Source organism: Capricornis sumatraensis, chromosome 5, assembly GCF_032405125.1.
Source record: "Capricornis sumatraensis isolate serow.1 chromosome 5, serow.2, whole genome shotgun sequence".
NCBI classification, from domain to species: Eukaryota; Metazoa; Chordata; class Mammalia; order Artiodactyla; family Bovidae; genus Capricornis; species Capricornis sumatraensis.
Window position 1 is genome coordinate 29,322,893 of NC_091073.1, and position 26,691 is coordinate 29,349,583.

General features: G+C 36.9%; 1 protein-coding gene across 3 annotated transcripts in view; it reads right to left on the reverse strand.

Moving 5' to 3' along the window:
* Positions 1 to 1,064: 1,064 nt before the first annotated feature.
* The window catches only part of CRPPA (CDP-L-ribitol pyrophosphorylase A), a 373,738-nt gene continuing 348,111 nt past the window's right edge, over positions 1,065 to 26,691 (reverse strand). For all 3 annotated transcript variants that reach the window (XM_068973240.1, XM_068973239.1, XM_068973238.1), the window contains one exon: positions 1,065 to 1,630. In XM_068973240.1, the coding sequence (XP_068829341.1) occupies positions 1,526 to 1,630 (105 nt within the window). In that variant the 3' untranslated portion in view covers positions 1,065 to 1,525. The remainder of the gene's footprint in view (positions 1,631 to 26,691) is intronic.

Here is a 26,691-nt window from a genome sequence, read left to right on the forward strand (position 1 = left end):
AGGAGAAATATCAATAACCTCAGATATGCAGATGACACCACCCTTATGGCAGAAAGTAAAGAAGAACTAAAGAGCCTCTTGATGAAAGTGAAAGTGGAGATTGAAAAAATTGGCTTAAAGCTCAACATTCAGAAAACTAAGATCATGGCCTCTGGTCCCATCATTTCATGGCAAATAGATGGGGAAACTGTGTCAAGACTTTATTTTTGGGGGCTCCAAAATCACTGCAGATGGTGATTGCAGCCATGAAATTAAAAGACACTTACTCCTTGGAAGAAAAGTTATGACCAACCTAGATAGCATATTAAAAAGCAGAGATATTACTTTGCCAACAAAGGTCCATCTAGTCAAGTCTATGGTCTTTCCAGTAGTCATGTATGGATGTGAGAGTTGGACTATAAAGAAGGCTTAGCACTGAAGAATTGATGCTTTTGAACTGTGGTGTTGGAGAAGTCTCTTGGGAGTCCCTTGGACTGCAAGGAGATCCAACCAGTCCATCCTAAAGGAGATCAGTCCTGAGTGTTCATTGGAGGGCCTGATGTTGAAGCTGAAACTCCAATTCTTAGGGCTACCTGATGCAGAGAACTGACTCATTTGAAAAGACCCTGATGCTGGGAAAGATTGAGGGCAGGAGGAGAAGGGGACAACAGAGGATGAGATGGTTGGATGGCATCACCGACACAATGGACATGGGTTTGGGTGGACTCCAGGAATTGGTGATGGACAGGGAGGGCTGGCATGCTGCGGTTCATGGGGTCGCAAAGAGTCGGACACGACTGAGTGACTGAACTGAACCAAGCTGAACAACTACCAGTAGTTGGTACACCTTTCAGAAGACTAACTTGAGATGGACCAGTATTAATTTCATGACACTTTCCAGTCTTCTTTTAAAGTTATTCAGAAAAATCAGAAGCCTTTTCAATTAATGTAAGTCAAAACTATATTTCATAAACCAAGGAAAACATACAATTTTAAAACATTAGAAAAGCAGAAGGAGAGTCTATCTCCTTTAGGAATCTAAGGTAACGTGAGGCTATTCGTAAAGATACTCAGATCATAGTTCACTGCTATCTCTTTTTTGTCAAGGTATGAAAAATCAGAATGCAATTCAAATAACCCACAGAGAAAGGATACTGTTAGAATTAAAAATAATCATTAATCTTAATTATTAGTCTCATTATACAGTGATTCACTAATTAACATAGAGATAATAGTTGACATTTTCTAAACTTTCATTCCTTGGAGAATTAGCTGACTACTCATTATTTCTATTTTACCCTTTCATGCCTTTGTGAGAAGATTCTTCATGTGAAGGCCATTATTTTCCACTTGTTTGTTCTTTTCCAATTTAAGGAATTTATATTTGGCACGCATAAAAATGTTTTTAAGTTCACCTAAGCATCACATCCTACAAATTATAAGAGACAACTTCAACATTCTACCATATACAATTCAGAGGAAAGCACAAAAGAAATACTTAGGGGAATGTTTCTAAGAACACAGAAGGTAATTTCCTCCATGTTCTTTATGCTACCAGTAGTTGACCAATGAGTCCAGAATTTCTTTCTTTGATTAAGGCAGCAATAATGGTGGCACCTTGCCTTAAACTTTCTTGTAGCTTCTGTTCCTCCTGAAAGAAAATAAAACAATATTTGTTCTAGAAATAAAAGATATCAATACATTACATTTAACAAGGAGCTACTTTTCTTTTTAAAAGGATATTTTTTAAGGAAACTTCCCCCCAACTTTATAGAGATATAAATGTAAGCATCACACTGTATAAATTTAAGCTATATAATGTGAGGATGGGATCTACATATACATATGTGTGTGCATATATATATAGCAAAATTATTACTCAAGTAAAGCTTGTCATCACATCTATCACTTGAAGGTGGGTAATAACATTTATGGGCTTTCCAGGTGGCTCGGTGGTAAAAAAATTCATCTGCTAGTACAGGGGACAGGGGTTCCATCTGTAGGTCAGGAAGATCCCCTGGAGTAGGGAATGGCAACCCACTCCAGTATTCTTGTCTGGAAAAACTTATGGACAGAGGAGCCTGGTGGGCTACAGTCCATGGGGTAGCAGAAAGTTGGACACAACTGAGGGACTGAGCATGCACACATAAACATTTCAGATCTACACTCTCAGCAACCTTGAAGTATACAATACAGCACTGTTAACTACTCAGCCACGAGGCTGTCCATTAAATTCTCTGAATTTACTCATCTCCTAACTGGAAATTCCTATCCTCTGACCAATTTCTCCCCCATTTCCTCCACTTCTCAGCCCCTAGCAGCCACCAATCATAGCCTCAGCCCTTGGCAACCACCATTCACAGACTCAGCCCCTGGCAACCAACAATCACAGATTTAGCCCCTGGCAACCACAAATTCAGCCTCTGAGTGAAGTCGCTCAGTCATGTCTGACTCTTTACCATCCCATGGACTGTAGACTCCCAGGCTCCTCCGTCCGTGGGATTTTCCAGGCAAGAATACTGGAGTGGGTTGCCATTCCCTTCTCCAGGAGATCTTCCCAATGCAGGGATTGAACCCAGGTCTCCCACATTGTAGGCAGATGCTTTACCGTCTGAGCCACCAGGGAAGTCAATTACTCTAAGACATGTCTATATTAGGTCAACAAATGAACATTAATATCAGGTATTTACTAGTTTATAAAAAACAGTTGGAATAAAGAAAAATTTTAAAGGCTTTTTCCCATTTTTTCCCTCAGTCTCAGGAGTTAGAGATGGTCTAGATAAGTGTTCCTGAGAGTCCTGGTCTCAAGGCACAGGGAAAGAAAATCAAGTTCTAACAAAATGGCAGCAGGTTTAAACCAAATGGTGGCCAGACAAAGCAAAGTGGCCATCAAAAATCACAACACAGAACACAGAGTTGAAACACACATATATACTTGGTAGTCTTCATCAGACACTCCCTTAAATACAGGAATACTGTCTCTCAGAAAATCGCCTATAGAGACAGAACTTCAGATCCAAGTACTAACAGAGTAAATGAAAATATCTCAGGTCTTCAAACATTTCAAAGGGAGGAAAGGAAGCCAGCCTGAAAGGAGGAGGAGGAGGAGGGGTAAGAGGGGGACAAAAGGGGTGGCTTTACAGACATCTCCTGGCACCTGCAGATACCCAGGCATTATGGGACTTTACCCTGGGCCTCCAGAGAAGGGAGGACTGGAACTCAGCCCTACCAGAAACCAGACCAGAACTCAGTCGCTGGCAACCACCAATCATAGACGCTCTGCTAGTATGAGTTTATGGAGTCACTCTGCACTGGCTTGCTGTTCTAAGGGCTCAGCACTGCTAGAAATCAGACTGCAGCCACTGGCAGGGACTTGGTGCCCCAGATAAAGGAGAAATGCTTTTATAAGCACTTTTGTTATAGAAAAAATATCTGCAGAAAGTACCAAGAAAAGCACTGACACAATTTCAAATGCTAATACTGTGAAACAAAAGGTTATGTTCCCTGAATCCAATATCTGACCAACTTTGGCTCTTCACTGAAGTGTGAGCATTTCTCTGATGATGCAATTCTTTTCATCTTTTTCTTAGTGTTCTTCAACAACAAACTGTTATAAACTGTGAGAACTGGTGTGGAGGGGGAAAAAATCTTCTTGTTTCTTAAGTAAATTATCAGGCAGATTTGTGAAATGAGTTACCTCACAAGTTGCTAAAATCACATTCTTCCTTTGAAATTCATATTCTATGAAATTCTGGGTTTTTAAAAATTATTTAGGCTTCCTGAATGTATGAAGGGATGATAATGTGAAAGGAAAATGAAAGTGGAAACAGAGTTAATACCTTAAGGTCCTAGGGTTATGAATTGAGCTATATCCAAATGGAGCGACCTAGTGACCAGTTTCCACACTTTGGCATTTCCATAATGCCTTATCCCAACATTCAATATATTGCTAGCACCCCCTGCTTCTACCTCTTTATCCATATATTCCACTCAAACTGCCACTGTCAGCATAATACCTTGGGCCCCAAATTACTGAAACAATCTTGCAGTCTCTCTAAAGTCTGTCCTCTTCTATCCTATTTCCTCCATAGCCATGAAAACACTGATTATAAATAATAAAAATCTGATCACATCATAATTCTGCCTAAAATCCCTTGAAGGCTATCTTTAAACTTCAGGATCAGTTATGAACTGGCAGGTCTTTTATCCTTCCAAGCCTCTTCTTACTATTCCCTTAAAATCACTCGGTTTTCCAAGCTATGTAGAACTGTTTAAGATTGCCCATACAAGCCATTTCCCAAGCTTTCATCCCTTTGCACTAACTAATCCCTTTGTCAGAAAAGCTGTCCCACTTGCATCCTAGCCTAGTTGACCCAACTAACTCTGAGGTTCAACTCAGGCAGCAGTGACTCTTAAAATCTCTTTGACTGCTGTTCTCCAATACAATTTGAGTGAGGTGAATATTTACTTAATTCTAATAGTCTTTCTAGCTGACCACCTATTCCACCAGATGATCAGTTTCTTTCTTTCACATTTTTAAAAGACCTTTTACTTTGTATTGGGGTAGAGCCAATTAACAATGTGATAGTTTCAGGTGAACAGAAAAAAGGACTCAGCCATACATATATATGTAACCATTCTCCCCAAACTCCTCTCCCTTCCAGGCTGCCGTATAACAAGAGCTGTTTCTTGACACAAAGAATATTTTATCTTTGAAGATGAAAAATCTAGTTCAATGCCTGACACACTGTAGCACTCCTTCAACTGTACCAAATTCAAAGCAAAGGGAGCTCTGACTCTGATGGACATATATTCACCCTTTCCATTTGATTCATTTATTAACAATGACAAGTATTTGATTACTTTGTTTACTCCTATTTACATATTTACCCAGAAGTCTGGCAACTGTGCAAAGAATGCTATCTTATCGAAGCCTTCCCACTACCACCATGCCTACACTAGCCCAGGCTTAGGTTTCTCATCTTTGATGAAGATAGTTAAGAGATTATCTCTGCTTCAGCTACTCTTTTCATCAGTTTCCCTGATTGTGTTCTAAGAGGTGGAGATGGGGAAGATGAACTGGGGCTGAACAGTGGCTACTTCACCTCTTGTGAGTGAGTTTTAATGACATTTCAATAATGGATTTCAAATTCTGTATTAGTTTCCAGAATATGAAATCACACTAACAAATCATTTAAAAGCCAGATATGTTTGAGCTTAAAATGTGATTCACAGACAGGAGTAGATATCATTCATGACACACCATTCATAAATAAAGAAATAAGTATTCTAAAACTGAAAAAACTAGAAAACAACTATAGACACATATTTGTCACTCAATGATTAATTAATTACAATGTTGCAGGGTATGATACACATCTATTTCTAGGTCTCATTAAATTGAGATGTACAACAGATGATGATAATTAAGATTTTCCATTCAAAAATAAACACGAAAAGGTGATCTGCATAGTCTCTTTGAAACCAGTTTACACTTATAATGAAAGCAGCATAGTAACAAAGAAATGAAAGCAGAAAAAAAAGTCTGTTTAAGATTCTGTTCAGTTCAGTTCAGTTGCTCAGTCGTGTCCAACTCTTTGCGACCCCATGAATCGCAGCACGCCAGACCTCCCTGTCCATCACCAACTCCCAGAGTTCACTCAGATTCACGTCCATCGAGTCAGTGATGCCATCCAGCCATCTCATCCTCTGTCATCCCCTTCTCCTCCTGCCCCCAATCCCTCCCAGCATCAGAGTCTTTTCCAATGAGTCAACTCTTCGCATGAGGTGGCAAAGTACTGGAGTTTCAGCTTTAGCATCATTCCTTCCAAAGAACACCCAGGGCTGATCTCCTTCAGAATGGATTGGTTGGATCTCCTTGCAGTCCAAGGGACTCTCAAGAGTCTTCTCCAACACCACAGTTCAAAAGCATCAATTCTTCAGCACTCAGCCTTCTTCACAGTTCAACTCTCACATCCATACATGACCACAGGAAAAACCATAGCCTTGACTAGACAGACTTTAGTCGGCAAAGTAATGTCTCTGCTTTTGAATATGCTATCTAGGTTGGTTATAACTTTTCTTCCAAGGAGTTTAAGATTCTAGGGCTAGAAAAATCACATTTCTCTATCTTGGAATAAATCTTCTATGCTCATTTTGATTGCTCCATAACTTACATATCTAACTAATAATGAATTTAAGTAAGAATGTTCTTTTAAAGATTCACAATTGTTTACAGGCATCATTTGCAATTGCAAAGATTAGAATTCAGTGAAAAGAACCTATGGTATTTCACTAAATATTTGTTTTCCCTCTCTGCCTGAGCTCAATCATTTCATCTTTGAAAAGCATGGAATTTTAAGAGCTAATTTACAGAAGATAGTGAGACAGACACATACTTAGAAAATTCTAGTAGGTACACAGATTAGATATACAAATAATTTATGGATTTCAAACTCATCTCAAAACTCCATATCTCTAAGAAGTATTGATAACATAAGTAAAAAAAAATGCAAATAAATCTTTAACATGCATTTCCTGCTGAAAATGGATTTGCAAAACAGTATTTTAACTCTTGATGGAGACAAAAGATGTGAGGGGCATTACAGGTGGACATTTTATTATCATTCATCCATATTTACATATATGGTATAGGCATTCATTCCTGTCTGTGTTCCAAATATTACAGGATAAAGTGTGTAATGTTAAAACTGCATGAGCAAGGTCAACATGAATGCTGAAAAGTCATGCTGATGATATGTATTCCTGATTTTTTTTTTGAATACTTTTTTGATGTGGACCATTTTTTTAAAGTCTTTTTTGAATCTGTTACAATATTCCTTCTGTTTTATGTTTTGGATTTTTGGCCACTAGGTATGTGAGATCTTAGCTTCCCAAGCAGGAATCAAACTCATACTCTCTGCATTGGAAGGTGAAGTCTTAACCACTGGACTGCCAGGAAAGTCCCTCTTGATAGACTTTACAGAGTCTTTTTGGTAAGGACGAAACCAAGTAAGACATGTAAATCACCGACATCTAACAAATATTCTATTATAACAGCTGCTAACAATATTTTTATGGAGCCACAACATTGTAGTTGATATCACCTACTCACTAATTCACCACACACAACCATTAAACCTGAAAAACTCTAGGTAAAAATGTTGTTTACAGATCTAAGACAGTAACCAACACATGTCCACCATCCTTGAAAGCAGAGACCATTGGCTAACATTCACCCCAGATGTCTTGTTAAGAGAATTTTTCAAAACTTATGAAGAGGAGAAATAGAGCCCAAGAGAATGACGGTCTCTCTGGATGTTAAAAACAGAGGTTACAATTTAAAATTGCCCAGGTGGCTCCTATTGGGCAAAAAATATCCTGGTAAGGGGAGAGTTGCAAAGAATTCCTAAAATTCTGCTGAAAATTCCGCTTGTTTGGCCAGTTCCTACTTGGTGCTTGCATAGGAAGAGACTCCATGGGGACTAAAAGAGAATAATTGCTGGCAAACTGGAGGGAGGAGCAGAGATTTCAGAAGCTGCTCTGTACTTAGGAAATTAGATGTGGTTTAGGCTGGAACATGGAGACCTTGGTGAACATTCATGACCTTCAGCTGAGATATCTGACTGGCCATGCCTACAGCCCAGGAATAAGGACAAAACTGAACAACAGCTGCCGGAACAAAGCTTTAACAACCTCCAGAATAGCAAGTTGATTTCCCAATAACACAAGTGCTCGCCAGAGCAAATTTTATTCTTTGCAAGAAGCTAAAATAAGTCAGAACTACTTTTATAATGTATTATAACTAATGTATGACAGGCAGTAAAATATTACTTGACAAGTAAAGAAGTAGAACACAAAGCAGCAAAAAAAGAAAAAAAAAAAAGTTCAGTCGCTCAGTCCTGTCCGACTCTTTGAGACCCCGTGAACTGCAGCATGCCAGGCCTCCCTGTCCATCACCAACTCCTAGAGTCTACCCAAACCCGTCCATAGAGTCGGTGATGCCATCCAGCCATCTCATCCTCTGTCGTCCCCTTCTCCTCCTGCCCCCAATCTTTCTCAGCATCAGGGTCTTTTCAAATGAGTCAGCTCTTCACATCAGGTGGCCAAAGTATTTGAACTTCAGCTTCATCATCAGTCCTTCCAATGAATATTCAGGGCTGATATCCTTTAGGATTGACTGCTTTGATCTCCTTGCTGTCCAAGGGACTCTCAAGAGACTAGGTAACATGGCTATAGCTGGGCATAAGAGAAATGAGGGGATTCAGAGCGTGGTAGGATCACAGAAGGCAGGAGTGGTTCCTCAGGGAGACAGAATAAAATGATGAGAGAAAGAGGAGGAAAATGTTGTAGAGTTCCAAGATGGAGAAGAAATATTTTGTGACAGAAATGACTGATTCTTAGAGTGGCATATCAGTGTGATAAGCTAGAATTTATGTAGGTATTGTAAGAAAAGTGTGCACCCAACAAAAAATTAAGAAAAAAGTACCCAAATTAATCAGCAGTTTATTTATGATGTATAACTTTCGTTGTTCAGTTGCTAAATTGTATCTGACGCTTTTGTGACCCCCATGGACTTTTAGCCTGCCAAGCTCTTCTGTCCGTGAGATTTACCAGGCAAGAATAGGTTGCCATTTCCTTCCCCAGGGCATGGATCTTCTGGAACCAGGGATTGAACTCACATTTCCTGCATTGGATGCAGATTCTTTACCACTGACTCATCAGGAAACCTCTGTGTGTAACATTAGCAACATTCATTTCTAGGCTTCAGGTTTACCTTGATTTATACTCGCCAGTCAGAGAGAATAAACTGTGAACATCGCACATTAATGTTTATATAACACATAAAAAACAAAAGCATTAATTTTTTTGAATTAAACGAGAAATGGGAGGATATATAAAAAGATATGTTAAAGTCTACGGTATTTTCCAAGTAGCACTAGAGGTGAAGAATCCACCTGCCAGTGCAGGAGAGTAAGAGATGCAGGCTCCATTCCCGGGTCAGGAAGGTCCTCTAGAGGAGGAAATGGTCACCCACTGCAGTGTTCTTGCCTGGAGAATCCCATGGACAGAGGAGTCTGGCAGGCTATAGTCCATAGCGTCGCAACATTTCTGCTTAAATCTAAATTACTGTCATAACAGGAATTACTTCTTTTACTTTATCACACTATTCACTTAATAACAATGTCACATTTTGGAAAAAATATAATAATTGCAAACACTATCATCTCGTAAAATAATAATATAATATAACTTCTAGCTGGAAAATGCAACATTCACTTTTTTTTCTTGGTTAAAGCTATACTATAAACTAGAAACTGGTCATAAAGTAGCCAGGTTTCTTTGATTACTGGACAGAAAGATATCAAAATGTAAACAAGAGTTATTCTTGGATGACAGATTTATGGGTACTTTTATTTCATCTTTATATTTTGCTCTATTTTCAAAATTTTCAGAATAAACACATTTTATTCTAGTAAGAAAAGTAAGCTTTGTAAAACTTACTTTTAAGACTATTTAAATTCAAGGAACTAAATTTGATTTGCTATATAAAACTGACAATTCATAATACTGTCTACATTTTTACCCCCACCAAAATACTCAAAATCTGTACAAAGAAAACGTTTTTGTTTGAATATTGCAATTTTCAATAAAAGATCACCAAAAGAATCATAGCAATAATTCACAAAATTTTAGCTTTCTGCTGATTTAGAGGTTAAGAAAGATATAATGGAAGTCAAGCTAAAAGTAACAACAGACATGTATGTACTTAATTTTATTCAGCAGGTTAGCAATTTCTCACTGACATCTTGAAAGAGTTTCTTACAGCTGGATTTTTTTAAATATCAGGAAAAATATCAAATAAAATATCAACATAAAATTGCTATTTTAAATTTTTTATATCCTCAAACTGAATTATTTAGCATTAGAACTCACCATGGGTTCTAACTAGAAACTTGTCATATTTAACTATTTCGTTATCACTTTGTACCTTCAGAATTAGGATAAAATATGTTATTTTAAAAACATTTTTATTTTATAGTGAAGTATAATTGATGTATAATCCATAATATATATATTTTTAAGAACTTATACAACTTAATAGAAAAGAAAACAAACAACCCAGTTAAAAAATGGATACAGGCTCTGAACAGACATTTCTCTGAAGAAATACACTGTGTTTTTTTTTTTCTTTAGTTTTATTTTTTTAATTTTAATTTTTACTTTATTTTGCTTTACAATACTGTATTGGTTTTGTCATCCATTGACATGAATCACCCACGGATGTACGTGAGTTCCCCATCCTGAACCCCCTCTCCCACCTCCCACCCCATATCATCTCTCTGGATCATCCCCATGCACCAGCCCCAAGCATCCTGTATCCTGTATCGAACATAGACTGGCGATTCATTTCTTACATGATAGTATACATGTTTCAGTGCCATTCTCCCAAATCATCCCACCCTCTCCCTCTCCCACAGAGTCCAAAAGTCCGCTCTACACATCTGTGTCTCTTTTGCTGTCTCGCATATAGGGTTATCATTACCATCTTTATAAGTTCCATATATATGTGTTAGTATACTGTATTGGTGTTTTTCTTTCTGGCTTACTTCACTCTGTATAATCAGCTCCAGTTTCATCCACCTCATTAGAACTGATTCACATGTATTCTTTTTAATGGCTGAGTAATACTCCATTGTGTATATGTACCACAGCTTTTTTATCCATTCATCTGCTGATGGACATCTAGGTTGTTTCCATGTCCTGGCTATTATACACTGTGTTTAGATGGAAGATTCATGAAAGTTCTGATTACTTTTATCTTTTAAAAATATAATTCTCTTTGGACTCTGTGGGAGAGGGAGAGGGTGGGATGATTTGGGAGAATGGCACTGAAACACGTTCTATCATGTAAAAAATGAATCGCCAGTCTATGTTCGATACAGGATACAGGATGGTTGGGGCTGGTGCATGGGGATGACCCAGAGAGATGATATGGGGTGGGAGGTGGGAGGGGGGGTTTAGGATTGGGAACTAATGTACACCCGTGGCTGATTCATGTCAATAGATGGCAAAACCAATACAGTATTGTAAAGCAAAATAAAGTAAAACTAAAAATTAAAAAAAAAGATCTGGTAAGCAAAAATAACTATATTTAAAATAAAACATAAAAATAATGTAAAAAAATAAATAAAAATAAAAATATAATTCTCAATTTACTCTAGAGTAATTAAGTCTTATCAATACAACCCTGTACTTGGAGGGTTTTTTTGTACATACTGTATCTTTTTTTTCATTTTTTGGTTGATGGATAGGCTTCCTTCCCATGATTGTATCTCTTATTTTCAGTATTGTAAAATTTTTTTCAATGCAAAAATTCTCATGGGACTTTTTTTTGGGTTGCAACTTAAGAGTTTTATTTGGTAAACAAAGGATAGTACACCCTCAAGGCGTGAGAGCGGGCCAACCCTGAAGAAGAGGCCTATATAGGTCTTCTGCCCACTTTTTAATTACATTGTTTTTTATATTGACTTCTATGAACTGTTTACATATTTTGGATATCAATCCCTTATTGGTTATGCGATTTGCATATATTTTCTCCCATTCGGTAGGCTTTTTGTTTTGTCAAAAGGTTTCCTTTATTCTGCAAAATCTTTTAAGTTAAATTAGGCCCCATTTGTCTTTGTTTTTTTAAAAATTAATTAATTTATTTAATTGGAGGTTAATTACTTCACAATATTGTAGTGGTTATGCCATACGTTGACATGAATCGGCCACGGGTATCCATGTGTCCCCCACCCTGAACTCCCCCCACCTCCCTCCCCACCCCATCCCTTGGGGTTGTCCCAGTGCACTGGCTCTGAGTGCCCTGTTTCATGCATTGAACTTGGACTGGCGATCTATTTCACATATGGTAATACACATGTTTCAATGCTATTCTCTCAAATCATCCCACCCTCGCCTTCTCCTACAGAGTCCAAAAGGCTGTTCTTTATATCTGTGTCTCTTTTGCAGTCTCACATATAGGGTCATCGTTACCATCTTTCTAAATTCCATATATATGTGTTAATATACTATATTGGTGTTTTTCTTTCTGACTTACTTCGCTCTGTATAATAGGCCCCAGTTTCATCCACCTCATTAGAACTGATTTCAAATGCATTCTTTTTAATAGCTGAGTAATATTCCACTGTGTAAATGTACCACAGCTTTCTTATCCATCCATCTGCCAATGGACCTCTAGGTTGCTTCCATGTGCTAGTTATTGTAAACAGTGCTGCGATGAACACTGGGGTACACGTGTCTCTCATGGGACTTTGAAACATTTGGCAAGGTCTCTGAAAATCAAGGGAAAGAGGATTTCTTTATTGTCACAGAAGACTGGGGATGAAGAGGGTACCTCATCATTCATGGCAGGTTTTCTTTTCCCCTGCTCTGAGACCTGGGTTCTATCCCTGGGTTGGGAAGATCCCCTGGTAGAGGGCATGGCAACCCACTCCAGAATTCTTGCCTGGAGAATCTCATGGAGAGAGGAGCCTGGTGGGCTACAGTCCATGGGGTCGCAAAGAGTCAGACATGACTGAGTGACTAAGCACAGCACAGCATCACCATCCACTGCACAATTTAGATAGGCAAAGTCTGCCAGTCCAGAAGCAAGTGATGGAGAAGTAACACACTGCAAGTGTACAAGTGGTCGATTTTCTGTAATGCCATATCCTCAAAGTTCCTTACTGATCAACTATCTCTCTCAGTTTTCTCAAAGGACAACTTTCAGCAAAACTATACCCAGTGTGCAAAGTGAAAGTGTTAGTGGCTCAGTCATGGCTGACTCTTTGCAACCCCAGGACTATAGCTTACCAGTCTCCTCTGTCTGTGGAATTCTCCAGGCAAGAATACTGGAGTGGGTAGTCATTCTCTTCTCCAGAGGACCTTCTGGACCCAGAGATCGAACCCAGGTCTCCTGCATTGCAGGCAGATTCTTTACTGTTAGAGACAATAGGGAAGCCATACCCCAGTGTGGCTAAACTTAAAGTACTTTTTAAAGGTATATTTCTAAACATTAAACCCTATTACCCTATCACACAGACAATCACTACTTGAATAAAGAAGTATAAACAAATTTATGGTATGCTGTTAGAATCAAATTATGTGACTTTTGTAGGATAGTGTCTCAAAGAATGGCAGGAAAAGCTATGACATCACTGTTCTCCAAATCTTTATAGACAACTTAAAAGAAAATCTTTTAGAGATTTTCATTTTCCATGAATATCATTCCTAAAGAATACAATGTACCTCGTTAAAAGAAAATTTATAATTTAAAAAATATATATATATAAATATAGGCTTTAAATTTCTCAAGAAATTATCCTTAAGGAAGGGTAAACATTACATTTTCTCAGCAAATTTCATACCCAAAGCCTAATTAAATTTCCATGAATTACAAAACTGCCCTGAGATTCAAGTGGCTTATATTTTGATATTAATATCCTTCTGCCATCCACCCCTGTTTTGGTGAACTCATGTAAAAATTATCTAAATGCTACAAAATTTCAAACATTCTAAACAAATAAATTCTGTATATAAGTCTGCATATGTATCCATCCATACCACATAAAATACACAAAAATCAAAACTGTATACTTTAGAAATATTTAAAGTTGTGTCACATGTATAAGATAATTAAAATCATATCCAAATAATCAGAAGCTAAATTTCCTTTCTGGATACAATTTGCTGATATGGAAGAAAAAAAATCTAATGGTAACATACTGTCCCCTAGTGGAAATGAAAATAAATGCCTGGTGTTTGTAAATTTCCCAAACTGCAGGAAAAATAGCAGTCATTTACTAAGAGATTGAGAAAAATGAAACAGTTCTCTCCAAATGAAAAGTATTTGCCTCTTGCTCGTCTGAATGAAACAAATGTCTCCTGAAAAATACTAGTGAAAATGTACTTGAGTTTACTTATGAACACAGTCACTCCATAGCATTTCTCATCTCCTTTATTCTTCACGCCTGGCACAAGGTCTTGCTCATAGTGAAGGTGCTCATTAAGTATTTGTGAAATTGGATAATTAAGAAACAAGAGAGAACTGGTTAAGAATATCCTATGGGGGCAGCAGTGTTACTCTGCTGAATAAGAACAGAGAATAAAGATTAATACAGACCCAAAGTATGCAGAGCTCAGAGCCAGAACACAGCGGGGTAAAACACGGGCAGCCAAAAGCACCAGACGTCTGGCTCAAGGAACAAGCCGTTCATTATTGTGTCAATTATTGCTAGATCTGGGACTTGTCATACTGTCATACTGTACTTTGTTACAACATCATTCACAATATCAATTCCCCAACCTAATAAAGTTGAAAAAGCTGTCTCATACACAATGTCTCGTTTAATTAGCAAAAATGTTTTGATCGTGTACAACTTACCCAACAGTTACCATGTCCTGCTGTTTGTGTTGTGACATCCCTCACCAGCTGTACTCCAACCATTCTAAGTCTAGTCTTTACCATTTTGTAACTAGATCCCACTAGAGTATCCTAGCTGGCTACTTCTTTCTACTCTTGGCTACTGCACTTACCTTACTAGAACAATCATTTTCATGGTATTACTTTCAGCACAAAATTCACCTTAGAATTCAAGATTATTCCCAATCAATCCTCCTGAACAGTTTCCCTCCTTTACTGTATAGAATTGGTTTCTGTGGCCATATTGGTATAATCAGTTTTCTCCAGCAACATTGTATCCCAATAATTGTCTTTCTAACTCACATGAATTTTCTAAGACCTGGCTGTGATGACTTCCTCTTATGAAATCATCTATTTTATTGCACATCAGTAATTTGCATGATCACAGTTTGCCTCACAATCTCTTACAAATATTTTGTCAAGTTTGCATATGTATAGATCCCATTTTCTTAACTAAACTGTAGAAAGTAAAAGGCAACTCTCCCAAATTAAATTTTAAAATCAAAGTACTATGCCTATAGTAGGTACTCAGGAAACGAACTAGATGAATTTGCTAATTAATTCTATAAAGATCTGGGTTTATATAAAACTGTTAAGATATATCTGAAGCATCAATATTTTTAGATAAAGATACATCATTATAGAAATAACCTCCTGAAAATAAAAATAAGAGAAAAAATTTGTATCTATACTTGAAAACTGGAAAGATGTCAAAAACAAGAAATTTATGCTACGTGATTTCTCTCCTATGGAAAAAAAAAAAAAAAGCCTGGTCTCAGACATAAGTGTAAGGGACAACAATAAATTTACACTAATATACCCAAGTCAGGAGGATAAAATAGACAGTGATGTAGGTACTCTCTTACTTGAGGTGGTTGCATAAGCAAAAAATTTGTACACTAGGTGTTGCTAAGCAATGGGTACTATTTCGACAATGGGTGAGAAAAGATAGGATGGACAAAAAAATTATTCAGAAGGCTATCTTTCTGAATGGATGGCTCAGGTGTTAGTACAGAAATATGCTGATAATTTCTCTCAGAACATAAAGCCTGGGTAAAATTATTCCATAAACTTTAGATTCAAAATTTTAACTACAGGCTTAAATCAAGGAAAGATAACTAAAATAGCCCAATTCAAACAAAACTTCTTGATAGGAACATGTAAGTGGGCAGAGAGAATTATTGTTGAAATAGTTCTGAGCAGTTAAAAAAGAAAAACATGTCTAGTTCATGACCATTAGACTTCAATATTGGTTTAATGTGTTAGTAGTTAGTATCCAAAATTTTACTTGTTAAGTTCCACAGAAAAGTATTTCCCTTGGTATTAAAAACTATATTTCTTCATAAGAATGAGATTCCTTTCAATGACTGTATTTCAAGAAGTTCCCAGATATTAAGCTATAAGTTATATATTAAGATATGAATGGATAGATTTTTTTTTCACTTAACAGAATATGTAGTTGGGTAAGTTAGACAAACACATAAACACATATATGCACTCAAAATAGTAAGCTATGAAGAAAACAACAGACCAGTTTAGTTTCAAAATGAATCCAGCATTAGGATTTCCAAGCACAAAATATTTTAAAACTATGTAAAAAAACCCAAAATAAACAAGTATGGAATCATAAAAGTAAGCAAAGGCCCTCAAAGAAGAGCAGGCTTATGGAGAGGGAGGTAGGAGGGGGTTTCAGGATGGGGAACACGTATACGCCTGTGGCAGATTCATGTTGATGTGTGGCAGAACCAACACAACATTGTAAAGTAATTGGCCTCCAATTAAAATAAATTTAAATTAAAAAAAAAGAAAGAGCAGGCTTGAAAAATAAGAAATAAAATTTACAAATAAAAATGTTACAATTTAAACAAAATGGCTCAAAAGATGGATCAAACATATTAGACTCACTTGAAAAGAGAATTACTGAAATTGAAGACAGCATTGAAGAAATTAATCAAAATCCCTATCAGAACATATAAAGAGAAGTTAAGAGATTTGGCAGACATGATAGTAATGTTTAATATATAGTTAATCAGAAAGTGAGGAGCGAGACAATGAGGATAATAAATAAGTTATTGCTAAAACATTGTCCAGAATTTATAGAATATAGAAATTCCTTCATAAAGGAAACCTATTGATTCCAAAGTGGGTAAAAAGGAAATTCAACAAGTAGACAAATTTCAAGGAAACCATGGAACACTAAACATAAAGACATGGTCCTAAAGCAGCTAGAGAGAACAACCAACAGAGGACTGACAGTTGGATGGACAACAGTTTTTTGCACAGCAATAGTAGTAGCAAAAATTCAACGACATATTTGCAAACTGCTAAAAATAAAAAAAGTCACCAAAAAACACAAATTCCTTCCAAAGATACCTATCAACCTAGAATACTTATACTTAATACCCCACAAACAGTGTTCATTAAATGAAAACAGAAGATGGACTCCCTCAGATAAACAAAATTTTATTCCTAAAAATACTCTGGCACTAATGGCTGTACCGCAAGTAGGAAAAAAAATAATTTCAGAAAGAAAATCTAATAGGTTAGAAGGTATGGAAAACAAAGAAGTAGTTCTAAAATAAGTACGAAAATCTCGAAGAAGCATCTCAGGAAAAAAAAATGTAACATTTAAATGTGGAAAGTATTTAAAAGAACAAAATAAAAGCGCTGAATAAAAACACTAGCACAGGGACTTCCCTGGTAGTCCAGAGGCTAAAGACCCCACGCTCTCCATGCAGGGCGCCTGGGTTCAGAACCTGATCAGGGAACTAGATCCCACATCCCACAACCAAGACCCAGGGACGCCAAATCAATTTTTTAAAAGAGAACCCTAGCATAAAAGGTGGAAAGCAAGTGATTAAACAAAACGTTCTAAGGTCCATGAAAGTTTTGGCAGATTACAATATTAAGATTTTCATATAAATAAGCAAAATAAAATTTCAAAAAAGCTATGAAATAGTTCATGAACAAAAGAACATGAAACTTAAATTAGTAGAGGGGATATGGGATAAAAGACTTCTAGGGGTATTCAGGGATCTAAAGCCAATGGTGACTCTCTCAATATTTTCTCCAAAAACAGTAATTAACAATGAAAAGATTAAAACACAAACACAAACACACAACACTTCAGTGTTGAAGGGAAAGAATTTCTAAACTTCAAAATAACTGGAAGTTAAAAGATAAAAACAGAAAACCACCGAATTTCAGTGAATAATTTTGCATGCACCTCTGCCCTGTCTCAAGCCTTCATGGCAGTTAAAGGCAGTCTGACAAAAACTTGAAGGAAAGCTACTATGACCATCTAAAACCATCAACAGAGAGAATAAGCCTGTTTTAAGTGTAAAAACAATTTTTTTTAAAGTATGTAAAAATAGTAAAAAAAAATAAAAAATAGAAAAAAGTGCATGCATAAAAACAGCATGATCATGAGAAATGACTTTATGCTTGAATGGAAGTGACAGTCCTCTCCTGGAAAAGGAAAATACAAAAGGGAAAAGAGAAGTAATATAAAGTAGTTGAGAGGTAAAGGGGAAAATTTAGGATGCTTAAATAACAGACAATTCTCCCACCATTAAATAAGAAAAATTAACTACAGAATCTGCATTTTGCTACATTGACAGGGAAGGCAGCAATGAGTCAGATTATCTTTACACTAGCCAAATTCACAACAAAGGGATAAGAGTGAACTTAATACTTCTACACAGAGTTATTTCACAAAAGAAAGAAATTAAGATTCAGCCACCTAATTAATGAACCACCCTATATGCCAAAAAAACAGAAAAAGAAATAAGGCAAAAGGTTGTAAGGTAACACTCCAAACTGAATAGAAATTTTTCTTGGTATCAACCAGGATGAATGTAGGGGTAATTCAGAATGAATTATTAATAATATCAAATGAAGTAAAATATTTTATAAATAAATAATAAAACTGAAGAGAATGAAAATAACTAACCTAATTATCTTTGAAGAATACTATTTTCATTCCACATTTTAAGACAAAGAACTACGTACAGCTATTGTACTCTAATTAGTAAATTTGTTTTACCAGAGATACGTGCTAGCAATTCTGAAATCACACTTATGTGTATTCCAAGAATGAACAAAGTAGTAAATATACCGCTGATAATAAAGGCCAGATTCCTCACCCTTGAAGAAAAGGGTGACATATAAGGAAAAGGAGAGGCTAGAAAGATCCCATGCTATTGGACTGGAAACAGATGTCAGCGTGAACTCATGGTTTAGTGTAGATAAAGTATACATTACGTCCAAACGTACGTATATAAATATAGAAATAAGTGTATAAAAGTACATACACTTCCTAGCAATGCCTACTCAAATAATGATGCTCCAGGAGCAATGAGCACCCTTAGTGCCCAGATCTTGGTTTCTAAATACTATTACCTAATAAAAGAAATTCGCATTTAAGAAATTGCTGATTCCAATGCTGAGAGAGGAAACAAGAAAATCTTAAAACATCTTTTGGTGCTAAAGAGTAAGGGATGCTCAAAATCTGATGAGGACAGTAAGTAACATGAAAGTCCTCTTAATGACCAAATTGGGCACAAATGAAGTAACAAAATAATAAAGTTATTCAGCAAAATTCATAAAACAAAACTAATGCTCATGAACTGACAGACAGGGGGAGAGAGAGAGATGAAAGAAGAGAGGAAGATAGAAACTCTTCCTTATTATAGATTTTTAACTATTAAACTTGGAAAGAATGATGGAAATAAAATAACCACATTTTGACAAACATCACCATATAATTATTTCTAGCAAGAATCATTAATGTATACTATGATTAGTTCGTAAAACGATGATAAAAATTGGGATATTTACATAGTTTCATGGTATCTCCCCACAACATACTTATTAATCAGAAAGGGAAAAATGATAAATTTTCAGTGGGAAAACCTGGCAACTACTATTTGAACCATGTGATCACAAGTAACATCAACAGTGCGTGCATGCTAAGTCGTGCCCAACTTCAGTCATGCCACATCAGCTGTGTCCAACTCTTTGTGACCCTGTGGACTGTAGCCCGCCAGGTTCCACTGTCCGTGGAACTCCCCAGGCAAGAACACTGGAGTGGGTTGCCATGCCCTCCCTCGAGGGGATCTTCCCAACCCAGGGATTGAACCTGCATCTCAATATCTTCTGCACTGCAGGTAGGTTCTTTACCACTACCAGTGCCACGTGGGAAAGCCCATCATCCTCAGTATTAAGACACACAGGTATTATTAGACCCTGGTATGACGCACTGAAAAGAATAAATTCTACTCCTATTCTTGCCAAAAATGCATAGCTTGAACTTATTCATGAGAAAACATAATACAAACGTAAACTGACAGGCATTAAACCATATAACAGGCCAGTGTTTGTCAAAAATGCAAGGTCATGAAAGACAAAAATCAATGTGTCCCAAATTAAAGGAGAATAAAGAAGTGAGAACAAAATGCAACATGTGTTCCAGGATTGAAACATGAACCAGAAGAAGAATAATAGGGAAAATGGACAAATTTTAATAATACTTATAGATTAAAGAATAGTATATCAATATTAATTTTCTGATTTTGACATTGCAAGGACATGAGATATTAATATTAGATATTCTGGGTCAAGGGTATACAGAAATTCTTTGTACTATTTTTGAAACCTTTTCTAAGCCTGAAATTATTTCAAGAATTTCAAGATTAAAAAACTATTAACGATAGGGAAAAAACTAATGAAAGACAAAAATCTTAAACAGTTAAGAAAAATATGAAAAAAGTAGACTAGACAGAGGGCAAAAAATAAGAGTAAGCACTCAAAATAGTTTTCTAATTTGAATAATTATAAATGACTAAGCCCATAGGTAAAAACACAGATTGTCAGGTTGGATGAAAAACTAAACACAGCTACATGCCGTTTATAACAGCCATATATAAAACGTAAGGAGGGTCAAGTGACTGAAAAAGATAAATGAGAGCGGCACTAACCAAAAAAAAGCTTGGTTCACTGTATTCAGTATACTCACTATAAAAAAAAAATAAGACTTTAAGACAAAAAGCAATATTACAGACAGAGGGTTACTACAAAAGTTATAGAAAGTTTCCTTCGCCAGAAGCAGGTTTTGGGTATTGGGGGAAATTACAAACTCCATTTTGGATAAATCTGAGATTTGAGGGAGGAAATCCAAGGCAAAATACCAAAGAGGCAGTTGACTGTATGGGTGGTGGTTTACTGGTTTAGTCGCTAAGTCGTGTGATTCTTGTGACCACATGCACTGTAGCCTGCCAGACTCTCCATGGGATTCTCCAGGCAAGAACACTCAAGTGGGTTGCCATTTCCTTCTCCAGGGAATCTTCCCGACCCAGGGATCAAACCCAGATCTCCTGCACTGCAGGCAGATTCTTTACCAACTGAGCTACGAGGGAAGCTGAGTGTAGGACACAAAAATTAAGTCGTTTTCAAATGGATGGTATGTGAAAACACACCGGTGGGTGAGAATTTGGAGGGATCACACAGGACTGTTGGTATTTAGAGGTCTATGAGAAGTAAAGGAGCTGGCAAGGAGTCTGAGAAGGAGCAGACATAGTCTATAGGAAGAAATCAGGGGTGTGATATTCATGGAACCTGAGATAAAAGACTCATAAACAAGAAAATGGAACCTAGCTGTTCCTCAACATTTACAGATTGTTACAGAGAAAACTACTGAGTTAAACAGAGAAGGACAGAGCATTGTTTTAAATAGATCATGGTGACTGCAGCTGTGAAATTAAAAGACACTTACTCCTTGGAAGGGAAAGTTATGACCAACCTAGATAGCATATTAAAAAGCAGAGACATTACTTTGCCAACAAAGGTTCTTCTGGTCAAGGCTATGGTTTTTCCAGTGGTCATGTATGGATGTGAGAGTTGGACTGTGAAGAAGGCTGAGCACCGAAGAATTGATGCTTCTGAACTGTGGTGTTGGAGAAGACTCTTGAGAGTCCCTTGGACTGCAAGGAGATCCAACCAGTCCATTCTAAAGGAGATTAGTCCTGGGTGTTCATTGGAAGGACTGATGCTAAAGGTGAAACTCCAATACTTTGGCTACCTCATGCAAACAGTTGACTCATTGGAAAAGACCCTGATGCTGGGAGGGATTGGGGGCAGGAGGAGAAGGGGACGATAGAGGATGAGATGGCTGGATGGCATCACTGACTTGATGGACGTGAGTTTGAGTGAACTCCGGGAGTTGGTGATGGACCGGGAGGCCTGGCATGCTGCGATTCATGGGGTCGCAAAGAGTCAGACATGACTGAGTGACTGAACTGAAAGCAAAACAATACTTTTTAATAATTATTTTGCAAAGATAAGGCTTTTCTTTTCAAAAATATGTAAAGTGAGTGAAGTTGCTCAGTTGTGTCTGACTCTCTGCTACCCCATGGACTGTATCCTACCATGCTCCTCTGTCCATGAGATTTTCCATGCAAGAGTACTGGAGTGGGTTGCCATTTCCTTCTCCAGGGGATCTTCCTGACCCAGGGATCGAACCCTGGTCTCCTGCACTGCAGGCAGATGCTTTACCATCTGAGCCACCAGGGAAGCCCCAAAATATGTAAAGTACATTACAGAGCACTGGCATGTGAAGAGGGATGAAAGTCATATTGAATTCCTCATTGTACAGACAGTCAAGCCAATATATATTAAATCATCACTGATTTTACGTTGACAGGAAAGGACAAAAGTAAATATGCACATAAAACTCAAAAAACAATCAGCACTAGTATGAAACAGGATGCCACCTTACAAAACCACCAGGGAAAAAGGGTAAAGAAAACATAACGCATCCTATAGGGTAAATTCCATTAACGAGAAACTTAAAACCAAGAGAGCCTGAGTAACTTCTCCCAAGTCACATAGACAATAACTAAAAAATACAGACTTGAAGTCACGATTAGAATGTATTAGACTCTAAGCACTTAACAGCATCAGGGATAATCTTATCCAAGAAAACAAGCTTCTAAATGACCGTAGTTTTGACCCATTAATTTTTATGCCCAGTTTAATATCAAATTAAAAAGATAATCCCTTTTGAAATTTTTATATGACTCAGCAGCAATAAGCTGGCTGTGTGGTCTAACACACAGCATGATACGTATGCTCTGCCCCTCAAATAGTAAAAGAGTAAATAAATAAAAAACAACCAAATTAATTTATGATGTGAATATAAACTGATGAGAGAATTAACTCTCTTGGGTCAATAATAAAAAAAAAGTCTAACTTGAAAATTGGGATACTGATTCCAGAATTGGTAACATTCAGACAAAAGGTAGAAGCCAGTATTGTTCAGTGAATACAGATGGAGGTATAAGGGAAGTTCTGTAAAACAGATGTAGGGGACGTAACACAAATATTTACTGAGTCAAATGTCACTTTCTTTTATAGTTTATGTTGTCACACATATACACATGGCAAAGGTTAGCAGGAAGCCTTGTCCATTTCAGGAACTGTCATGCCATAAAATGATAAGCCATAGGGAACAACGTATACCAGAGTCAAGTTGCTAAAGCAAAGGCAAAAATAAAAATTGTAACCAAAACATACATTGATTTGACTGTCATGCTTGGTTGGTTTTGGCATGATCCCTGGCAGGATCTGCTTTTTATTGAGACATGACGAACGTTTGCTTACTCTGCCGACATGTTTTCAGTGAGGTGTAGAGCATAGGAAAGGCTAGGCAACATTTTAATTATTTCTCCAGCATTATAATAAACTGAAAAAGATCTGGGGAGAACACAAATAATCAGCGCATTTAAAAATCTCCTGTGGCACCCTGGAAACCTCACAAAGGAAGCACTGACATATTTTCCATTCACCCAGCCTAAGGCATAAATCTCTGGTTTCCTGGATATACTAATTTCATAAAGAATAATTTAAGTGTTATATAGAACACACACAATCAAAAGGAAAAGAAAATCTACAAAACCTTTCTTCCTTTTAATTGTTTATTCATTCTGATTGGGATCGGAAGACCTTTAAAAGACAAAGTGCCTGACAGCTATAAATAATTAAAATACTAGCAGAGAGGAACAGTAGTTGCAGGGGAGAAAATGTCTGTCTGGCTTATACACGCATTCAGTGAGAAGAGCAAGAGACACTTGTGTAGTGAACATTAAATCCTGAAAGTAAAAATGATTGATAATCATGATAGGAATTATTAAAAGACATTTAAAAGTAAACTCGAGTTCAATGACAGGAAGCTCTTACAAGTCATTACGTACATCATTCTTATAAGAAATACAGCCCTCTTGCAGAATGAAATACTTATTTCTGTGACTTGAAAAATGAAAGGAAAACATGCAATAAAAAAATCTAGCCTGCTTAGGTTTGTTTTGTTTGGATTCACGCATTTCACTTGGAAATAAGTTCTCATCAATGCAGGCCAAAGACAAAACAAACATAAGAACAGAGAGATAACCTAAGACTCTTGCTTATGATGGCATTCTGGATATTGCATTCCTGTTTTAAAAGTAAGTCTTCAAGAAAGGAGAGCTTGGGGAGGTTTTTCTAATTGTTAAGGAAGAAGCCTTGTTCATCATGTTCGTGATCTTGATATTCAGTACTGAGGGGACATCCTGATTAACAATCATTATGTTCATTCTGAGGTAACAATTTCTTGTATATTCCTTTATAGCATGTTATCTTTTTGCTTTTAACTAGTAATGTGCTGTTTCAGTTCAGCTCAGTTCAGTTGCTCAGTTGTATCCGACTCTTTGCGACCCCATGGACTGCAGCACGCCAGGCCTCCCTGTCCATCACCAACTCCTGGAGCCTGCTCAAACTCATGTCCATCGAGTCAGTGATGTTTAGAAGGGATAAAGTGGATATTTTATGAGAGAAACAAAACAGATTTGTTTAATCAAAGAGTAAAAAAAAAATCCCTTGGTTTTGACTAGGTACACTGCAATTTTTGTTTCTCATTTAAAATATTTAATCATTAAAAAAGCTGAAATACATTTAATGTACACTGTTGTGCTGGCTTCAGGTGTACAGCAAAATGATTAATTAAACATATATATGTATATATATATTTCTTTTCCGATTCTTTTCCATTATAGAGTACTACAAGATATTGAATATATCTTGCAGTATATTCAATAATATCTTGAATATATCTTCTCTGTCCTGTAAGTAGGTCCTTATTATTCATCTATTTTATATAATACTATGTGTATGTTAATCCTCCCCCAATAGTGTAGAGTTTTCAATATCTCATAACATTAGTCTGTTTGCTTATAATAGGTTCATTAATCCAAAAAAAGAGATTTATGGGAAGATTGTATACAGATTAATGCTAAATTTTAATATGCTTGACATTTAAACACTCTAAGAAATGACAGTAAGCTTCTCAGTACTTATTTGTCCACCCTTCTAAGCAAAATAATTAATGGCCATTTCCTGCCATTTGCTATGTTGCTAATTCCTAGGGTGTATAAAACACAACAAATCAAGTTATAGAAGAGGAATATTGAATATACATGAGCTATACTTGAGTTGATTCAAATTTCAGATGAGTCTAAAGGCAAACTATGTTAGACTCACACGGACTGACTTGTTTGTAGAGAAACGAGACAGAATCCTGAGTAACTAGAGCTCTGTCCAGAAACATCCACTTTCACATCAACCACAAGAAGCCAAGAATATGTTTTAAAAATAACTGTTTTATAGCTCTTAGCAGAGGACTGCCCAGCATGCTAGGCCATAGGTACTACGTGATGACAATGATGAACTCTAAAATATGGATTGTACGCCAAGCTGTATGATGCTTAAGACACATGGGAAGAAATCCCTATCCATATTCAACTACAAAAATCCATGGGGTGGGAATTTTAAAGGAATATAGAATTTGTGGGGTTTTTTTTAACTATGTACAGCTCTTTCCATTTTAGAAAAACAGCTTGACAAACTGAGGGACAAATATGTAAAAGGTTTACTCTGGCACCAAAAATCTCACAACATTTTTACTAATAAAAACCAAAAAATTGTGACTAAATTTGATTTAAACAAGAAACACTTAAACACTCTTGTTTAACACACTTTACCAAGAAAACTGCTAATCATCTTTTTTTTAAGAGCCACTCAGAAAGTGAATATCTGAAATGGCATTTAAAACACAATCTCTTATTTTCATTGTGGGACAGGGAGCTGCTGCTGCTAAGTCGCGTCAGTCGTATCTGACTCTGTGCGATCCCATAGATGGCAGCCCTCCAGGCTTCCCTGTCCCTGGGATTCTCCAGGCGAGAACACTGGAGTGGGTTGCCATTTCCTTCTCCAGTGCATGAAAGTGAAAAGTGAAAGTGAAGTCGCTCAGTCATGTCCGACTCTTCAAGACCTCATGGACGCAGCCCACCAGGCCCCTCCATCCATGGGATTTTCCAGGCAAGAGTACTGGAGTGGGTTGCCATCACCTAGGAAGCTACAAAAGAATAGTAGTTCCAGTTTTTGAAACTAAAACATGATCTTTTAAAACTGTAAATAAACACAGAATAGAGTTTTGTTACTTTAAGTATAGTAACTATTAAATTTATTTTTTGCTACTAGCAAGACAGCATCAAGAATAGTCATCACCATTTACTCTGGGACTTCCTTGGTGGCTCAGATGGTAAAGCATCTGCGTACAGTGCGGGAGACCTGGGTTCGATCCCTGGGTCAGGAAGATCCTCTGGAGAAGGAAATGGCAACCCACTCCAGTACTCTTGCCTGGAAAATCCCATGGACGGAAGAGCGTAGTAGACTACAGTCCATGGGGTCGCAAAGAGTCGGACATGACTGAGCGACTTCACTACATTGATGTTATGTCAATTCATCTGAAAATAGCTAATCTATTTCATGTAACCCAATAGAATAATTCAGAAGCTCATTAAAAATACACTTAGTGAATCAACGAAAGTGTAATTACCACAAACTTGAAGATAATGTGAGAAAGATAACAGCCAGGAAAGGATGCGATTTCAAGTACGGGATTACGAATAATGAGAATTATCACTGTGGACTCTGAGGACCATCCTCCCCAACCCTACCCCTCAAAATGGAATTTTGTTATAAGTTGTAAGTACATTTTAAATGAAATCGACTGATTATTTTTTAATTGCAGGAAGTAACTTGTCTAATGGATGATGACTTTACAATGTAACAGAAGAACAAAGCTTTATTTTATAAGGATTTTTCATTTTAATAAACCATTGAGAAGTGGGATCAAGCTAGTAACCTTACAGCAC